Genomic DNA, 8,266 nt, shown 5'->3' with positions numbered 1-8,266 from the left:
ACTATTCAGGAAAGGTGAAATGGGTGCTTTCTCATATCAGACTGGGTGATGGAGCTGAAGAGGAACATAGAGTGTTGAGAGGCGCATGGCTCCATGAGCTCCCCTACTTGCCCTGCCTGGGTTTTCTGTGCTTGGACAGGTTACAGGCTCCACATCTCTGTTCAACTCATGGACCATTCCAAGTGATAGCTGGTGACAACATCCGGTGCATTATTCACTGAGTCACTGAAGAGCAACAGGGGACTGACACCCCAAAACTCTGACTTCAGACATGTGGACTATCCACACACACACACACACGTATTACAGCATCCTCAGCTGGCTCATGCTTATTTCATCACTTCCCTGTCAGTCCCACTACCCTGTCAGCCTAAGAATGGAGGAGCATCTTCTTCACTCTTGACTCACCTTTGGCCCAGCACAACATGTAATGTCTCAATATAAATGGTTTGAAAGAATAAATGATTTTTATGAATAAGTGAATGAAAATAAAGAAGGGCTCCTACAGGGGACCTGAGGTACAGATATTTGGACAATCTTGGGGGTTCTTAAATTCCTGCTTTCCTTAAAACTCTTGGCACCTTCCATAGAGATGCAAAGGGCCTAGGGCTGGAGAGTGCAACAAGCTGCCCTCTAAACAAGACTCACCCTTATCCTTTTCCAATCCCACCACCCATTTCCTGCCTGTGAACAAAATAAGAAAAGAGGGCCAAGATTTTGTCAGTTCTCACTGGAATCAGAATTCCTCAACTCATCACTTTCTATTTCCTTACTCCTCTTTGCTCAGGAATTTTCCCTATGCTGTGAGTTCAGAGCCTCAAGCTCTGAAATAAATAGGGAATCATTTTTTTAACTTGATACAATCACATGCAATTATTTTTTTTTTTTTTTACTTCTTCTAGAGTCACTAAACTTCCTCCAAGACGCCCTGGAAGCAAAACTAAGGGTAGTATCAAGCCCCTCCCAAGTGGCCCCTTCAGTGCCACTCACATATCCTGCTCAGGGCCCGCTTACAGTCTCTTCCCGCCGAGCCTCAGCTCTGGAAGCTGCCTCGCTTCAGCTATGAGAGGTTAACTGGGATCCACATAAGATCCTTAGTCAGGTGGCACTTTCTGACTACCTCTTCCCATTTCCCTTAAGAATGGCTCAGCTTCTTGCCACGGAATGCCATTGTTATGGGGGAGGGAGGAGACAGAACTGACAAGGAACTGGGAGTTCTAAGCAAAGGAAGAAGGACTTTGTGTTTGTTGACTCATCCTTGCCTTCTGATATGGAATGTCCAAAATGTACTCCAAGGAGATGGACCTGAGATCCTGCACTGCCTACTCCTACACCAACTGCGATGACTAAGTCATGAAATTCTCCCCAGATTCATCCAGCCAAACCAGTCTCTGTATTTCCTTGATGTCTCAGGACCACAGGGAGCCAATGCTCCTTGGGATGGGACTCCTAAGATTGGTGACTCTTGGGGAGTTGCCCTCCTGCTCTGGGAGAAGTGACCAGGCCATGATCTTATTGTGATTCTCTGTCATCACAGGATGGCTGTTCTGTGTGGGGGGCCTGCTGAGCACCTGATCTCATGAGGAAAAGGAGGAGTGAGAGGCAAGAGCACCTCATCAAGGTGGAGGTGAGATGAATGAGCCTCATCCATTAATGAGTCCTGTGTGGAACCTTCCAAGGCAGGCATCAGGGATGGGGCTTGGGTAAAGCCTGAGAGACATCCACCGATGTTTCATCAAGGACAGGGAAAACTGACCATTGACAGTCGTAGACAAGAATATTTTGATCCTTTGAAACTATCCCAAAGTGTGTATGTGTTACTTTTTCAGCTGCAGCTCCCTCTTCTCTCTTCTACTATCTCACCCCACACCACTATCTTCCACCCCCACTCCCACCATCACCAATGACTCAGGGTTGGAACCCATGGTGGAAAAATGGCTTCCATCCTTGCTGCTATTGTAAGGATAAGACTACCTTCTGATAATCACAAGATATGGGAAAATATTCACTTTTGCAGCAAAGTCTAAACTCTAACTTTTTGTTCACATGCCCCATGGCACTTGAATTCTATATGGGGACCATTTGTCACGGGTGTAACAAATTCTTCTATATATTTTTGATCTGCCGCACCCTGAAAAGGGACACCATACCTCTCCTTTTAAATGCTCTATCCCCATTGCCTGGCCCATAATCATTGCTGAGACAGGGGGAAACAGTCCCAGATTGCTGGCAACAAGCTGGGCTGGTTCTAGGAGCTAGGCCACGTCTTCTCTGATTGAATAAAAGCAAGTTCACAAAACTCCAACATCAGACAAGCTAACTTTGTGACCATGAGGGAGCAAGACAAAAATAAGACCATTCTGAGCACCAACAAAACAAGAGCATTATCCAAATCACACAAAAACGATCAAACATCCCATTTTATCAGTGGACATGAGGCACTGTTACTTCTTTATCAATTGCAGCTTTAGTCTTGCCCCATTAATCCTGCTTTCTAGCTAAAAATTATTGAGCCCTAACCGATTTGGCTCAGTGGATGGAGCGTCGGCCTTCAGACTCAAGGGTCCCAGGTTCGATTCTAATCAGGGGCATGTACCTTGGTTGCAGGCGCATCCCCAGTGGGGAGTGTGCGGGGGGCAGCTGATCGATGTTTCTCTCTCATCGATGTTTCTAACTCTCTATCTCTCTCCCTTCCTCTCTGTAAAAAATCAATAAAATAAAAATTATTGATACCTAATCATATAAATGCCCCTGTGCTTTCTGAAAGCACCAAATACAGAGCAAAACTTCACTTCCTTGAGCCTTCCCCAAAATTACCTAGCCCAAGCCATTTAATTGTAATATATATGACTAATGTTTGCTGCAGTTCTGAATGTAATATTCAGGGGGAAAAATAGCAGTCATTGTGATAGTAGAGATGAGGTCAATGAGAAATTCACCTCTAGTACTATCATACAATCCAATGGAAAAATAGGATTCAAATTTTATTCAAAAATCATCCTACACAAACCTTAGAAATTATCAGGTCTGTTCTATTAAATGTCATGCACATAACATCACCACCATCATCAACCTCACCATAAGCCACACACTGAAATCGTCTTCCTGACTTCCAATAATAATCTTCAATATTTTATATTCATAGATCATTTTTATAATCAATACCATATATCTCACAGAAAACTAAATATGAAAAATTGGATTTTTTTTATACTAAATATGAGTCTCATGATCTCAACTATTGTAGATAATTCTGGTATTTTGTCAGCAAATTTATATAATTCTACTTTAGCTTCAGTTCGCTTCGGGACCCCACCTGCCCAGACAGGGCCTGGATCCCACCCTCCATGGATTTCTCAGCCCATCTCATTCCCGTGGTCCAGTGATCTCAGATCACCAACAGGAGCTGATTATACATGAACAAATCATGACTCTTGGCACTATGCAGAGCAATGGGAACTAATGCCTGGAAGACAGAGATATCAAAGGATGATCACATGGTAACAAAGATAAATGTTTACTTCTCTGATGTCTGTCCAGTTAAACGTGAAATGCTCAAGATCAGGAAATGTGTCATATGCATCTATCTTTACATCCTCACTGCCAGGCACAAATGCAAGGGGCAGAGCCAAAGTTAAAGCATCGGGGCTGAATGAGTGAAAGGAGACATGGCAGGACCCCAGCATACCTGGGGAGCAGTCATCAAGATTTCCCGGTTCCCTCTTGCCAGGCATCTTGGCATGTGTGCAGGAAGAAGCTGCAGCCCTGGGAGGGGAGTGTGTGGCACTGTCACCTCCCCCTGCTTGTGAAAGCAGCAGCATGCCCAGTCCCTGTGTCACAACCCAGCACAGGATAAAAGGGCTCCTGCCCTGGGCTCCCCATCCACAGCCTCCTCAGGAACACACTTCTCCTGCCTCCTCTGCACCGGGTGAGTGTCTATAAGGGGCCAGACCTCAGCTGGGAGTGATGGGAAGACGGGCCCAGACTTCAGTGGGGAAGAGGGATTCAGAAGTGTCCGATGTGGAAGCAGCACGAAGAGGATCTTGGAGGGCAGCAGGGCATAGGAGAGGGACAGTGAGCAAGGAACCTCTGTGGGATGCATCCAGGTCTGTGACCTGGCAGGGCCCTGGCTGTCAGCATCCCCTCCACTCCTTACCCTGGAAGGTGCCCACTTGCCAGAGACCTTCTTCGGGCGCTGCTACAGGGGTGCGTTTGCTTCCATGCTTCCAGGAAGACAGGCAGATGCGGAGTCCTTTTGGAAAGAGGGCCAAGTGAGGGAAGTGTCTTTTCAGCTCATTTTAAGTTGAGAGCCATTTCTGTTTCCTCCTGAGCATCATAGCTGAGGAGGCAGCTGGTGTGCGGATCAGGGGCTTTATCAGGCTGTTCCTGGAGGAGACACTGGCCTGGAGCTCTTGCGCTGACCTTTTACTTTAACCAATCCAGGCTCACTCACCTCCTGCCGAGATGTCCTGCCAGCAGAACCAGCAGCAGTGCCAGCCCCCTCCCAAGTGCACCCCCAAGTGTCCCTCCCCAAAGTGCCCCCCAAAGAGCCCAGCACAGTGTTTGCCCCCAGCCCCCTCTGGCTGTGCTCTGAGCTCTGGGGGCGGCTGTGGCCCCAGCTCCTCGGAGGGTGGCTGCTGCCTGAGCCACCACAGGCATCACCGCAGGTCCCACCGCTGCAGGCGCCAGAGCTCCGAGTCCTGTGACACTGGCAGTGGTCAGCATCCTGGGGGCTCGGGCTGTGGCCACAGCTCTGGGGGCTGCTGCTGACCTGGATCTGATGCTGAGACAAGCAACTTGAGAGGAGACAAACTTCCAGGGACCAGCCTCTGCCTAGTGTGTGTCCTCTCAGCACCCGCATCTGTGCCCTTGGCCGGCGCTGAGGTGTCTCTGGAGAGCAGCTGAGGGCCTCAGTGGCGCCTTCTCTCCACACTCCAGGGCCCCACAGCGTGCCCACCTACAGCTCTGCGGGAACCTGCACCATCTACCCCGTCACCTGTGTGTGACCCTGTGAAAAAATAAAGTTTTTGTTTCCTCAGCACCACTAGGCTCTTTGACTTTGTTCCAACCCAGGTTGCTCTGGGAGTGTCTCCTCCCCTCTGTTCCTCAGGCCACCACTACCTTGGGGAAGAGGCAGATCCTGAATCTAGGCCAGAAAACACAGCAGTTTCCTGCAAAAGGGCCTGTGGGAACACTTTGTGTTGGGGCAGGAGGAGGAAGGGTGCTGGTTTCAGCCCCACACCAACGAAAGGAAAAGATCCCCACAACATGATGTGGGAAAGGGTCTGACTCAAGCCTAGACTCTGCTGGAGGTGACTTCCGCCATCAGAATCCAGAAGGGATTCCAGGATCCCCAACCACGAGCCAGGGCCTGGGAGGCAAAGAATGGGAAGTCTGGTCAGAAAAGAGGTTGAGAGACCAGGGGAGGAAAGAGAGGCCATGGGAGGATTATTAACTCAATTTCTTCAATGAGGATCTGGGGAAGAATGACGAGAGATAAAACTGAAGAGGTTGTAGATGCAGGGGAGACGTTGGGCTCTAAAATATCTGATGTGAGAAAATTGGAAAGAAGAGAAACATGGAACTGGGAAATGGTGCTGGTTTTAAGAATAAAAATAATTATAAGATTAAATATTTCCTTAGCACTGACATGAGTCAGGCAGGATCCTAGCTGTCTGGTATACGGTTCTTCAGTTAATCCTCCCAACAGCCCTATTATCTCACATTGCAGACACGGAAACATCATCATCACACATTTTCTCAACTTGCTACAAATCAATGCAACGAACACACTATCCTGATTTCCTTCAAAGTAATAGAATTCTCTCTAAATTACCTTCTTCCAGCCCAGCTCACTGTGTTTAATGTTCCTTTCTAAGTTTCTATCAGTAAGATTCCAAACCACGTAGGTCATAATTGCAATAGGACCCCATCTGGGGAAGAGAGGTTGTCACTGATTTTAGACAAAGTGATACCATCAACTGACCACATCCTGCAGGACCTAGCCCAGATGTCTATGCTTCCATGAAATCTCTTCTTCCCTGGCCCTCCACACACTCCCCGATCCCCGTGTCCAAACAGAAGCAGGGTCCCACTATCACACCTGTGAGTGTTTGCTCATCTACCTGTCTCCTCCCCTGGAAAGTGAGCCTGAAGCGTCCAATTCCCCTCCCCCACACTCATTTCTGTAATGTCTGTCCCTGCCCTGCCCACCCCTGATGCTAACTTGCACTTAGGATGCTGTGCTGCCAGCTCTAACAGGACCAGAGCAACCTCGACAGGCTTGGTGGCCAGCAGCAGGCTGGCTGGAGCCCTGTGTGCTGATGGCTAAGCATCTGTGCTTCCAGACCTCAGAAACCTCTGTGCCGGGATATGCCTCCACAGCCACCCAAAGGGACCCACATCGGCCCCAAAGCACAAGGACTGTTCAGAGGCCCTGAGGCCAGGGAAAGGCAGACCTGGGTCAAAGACAGTAATCAAGAAGGCGGATAAGCACAGAGATAAGACATCTACCACAACCGCAGCTCTGCCCACATCAGCTGGTTTCCAGGTCCCTGGCAGCTGGCTACAGAGATAGGCCAGAGACACCTAGTGGCCAACTGTGGCCGGTGTTCCTCAGCTTTGCCCCAGAGACAGCTAGCTTCCACATCAGTGGGGAGCTGCCCCAGCTGATGAAGCAATTAGCAGCTCCACGGGGCAAAAAGTACCCAAAGTTTGAAAAGTTTATTTTTTTAAATCCACAAACAATAACCCTGGCGGAGTGGCTCCATCTGTTGGAATATCATCAGGTACACCAAAAGGTTGTGGGTTCGATTCCCTGTCAGAGCTTCTCTCACTGTTCTCTGGTATTGTTGTTAAAAGGTCACTGGTGTTGTTGTTTTAAAAATAATAACAAATTTTAGCCCTGGCTGGTGTGGCTCAGTGGGTTGGAGCCACACCGGCCACGGGAAGGTCTTGGTTGGATTCCCGGTCAGGGCAGTCCCTGGGTTGCAAGTTCCCAGGTTCCATCACAGCCCCAGTCAGGTGCATGTGGGAGGGAACCAATCAATGTTTCTCTCTCACATTGATGTTTCTCTCTCTTTCCCTCCATCCCCAGGCCAGTTCTCTAGAGAGTGAAGAGGGTGGGGCTAGGGAGTTAGGAAGAAACACTTTGGTGATAATACCTTAGGATTTTACTCTCTCATACTTGTGCACTCGCCCAGTTAGGAAATTCGTAGTCTCTATTTTCTTCCTAGTTGTCAATACAACTTAAAATTAAATTAAATTAGAAAGAAAAAAGCTAAACCTACATTTTAAACTCATGGAACACTTTATGAGATTTTATTGTTAAATGTTCCCAAACTACAATTGGGATTTAACAGGCTCTGCTATGTAGTTTTCTGAACTGTCAGCAATAATTTCAAAACTGCTTTCCTCTTGTAAATGGTCCCACATTTGCCTGAAGGGTGATGCCATGAATACCACATGAACCTCAGTTCCACATCAGTAGGCAGTTGCTAGCAGAAAATGATAGCTCTAGGCCAGGGGTGGGCAACCCCTGGCATGCGTCCCAAACATGGCACGCCAGTAACTTTTGCTGGCATGTGAAACCCTCTCTTATAATCTTCCATTTACAATTTTTTTCTTAATATCGACTTTTTTATTTTTCAGATAACTTCAGTGTAGGTGCATCTTAGATAAATAAATAATTTTACATAACAAGTTACCTTAAAGACCATAGACATGGATTGACGAGAGAGGGGAAGAGCAATTTCTATGCCTCTGCCTTAACTCTCCCTGCCTTCCTAGATCCGACCAGTGTTTTGGTTTCATCCACATACACTTGTGAATCTTTGTTCTCAGTGATGACTTTTGTTAAGTCTTGTAATAGGAGTAGCCTGACAGATGAAAGTAGTAGCATATCTCTGAAGGTCACAAAATATAAACCTGATGTAAATTCTCTGTCATCAGTGATGCAGCAGCAAAAGTCCCACTGATAATATCAAACAGAGTCATAAATTTTTCTGTGGGACTATCAGTGTACATGTATACATTTAAAAATAAATGTATTTTTCATCATCATATACTGTGTTTTTGTCGCTCAAATGAATTTTATTATTTCTTCAAGGTTCTTCACATAGGTACACCTTAAGAGATATCAAGTAGGCGTAACATGTTCTCAAAACATTAGGGTTGGCATGCAGAAGAATTTTGAGTCAGAGATTTTGCTGGTTTTGGCACCCACTCACAAAAAGGTTGCCCACCCCTGCTCTAGGCGGTAATTTGT

General features: G+C 47.1%; 1 protein-coding gene across 1 annotated transcript; it reads left to right on the top strand.

Annotated features, from left to right (window-relative positions):
* The first annotated feature begins 3,790 nt into the window (after window positions 1-3,790).
* LOC118673055 (late cornified envelope protein 3D-like) lies at window positions 3,791-5,041 on the top strand. Its single transcript, XM_036343458.1, has 2 exons — window positions 3,791-3,928; window positions 4,444-5,041. The coding sequence occupies exon 2, from the start codon at window positions 4,465-4,467 to the stop codon at window positions 4,768-4,770; it is 306 nt and encodes a 101-aa protein (XP_036199351.1). The 5' UTR covers window positions 3,791-3,928; window positions 4,444-4,464; the 3' UTR covers window positions 4,771-5,041.
* Window positions 5,042-8,266: the final 3,225 nt, after the last annotated feature.

The sequence above is a fragment of the Myotis myotis genome, unplaced genomic scaffold (assembly GCF_014108235.1).
Source record: "Myotis myotis isolate mMyoMyo1 unplaced genomic scaffold, mMyoMyo1.p scaffold_m19_p_18, whole genome shotgun sequence".
NCBI classification, from domain to species: domain Eukaryota; kingdom Metazoa; phylum Chordata; class Mammalia; order Chiroptera; family Vespertilionidae; genus Myotis; species Myotis myotis.
The sequence above is the reverse complement of the archived record's forward strand: the minus strand, read 5'-3'. Positions and strand labels throughout refer to the sequence as shown.

Excerpts from the sequence above, each read along its gene's own strand:
- LOC118673055 (XM_036343458.1), top strand. The coding sequence starts at position 4,465 with ATGTCCTGCCAGCAGAACCAGCAGCAGTGCCAGCCCCCTCCCAAGTGC.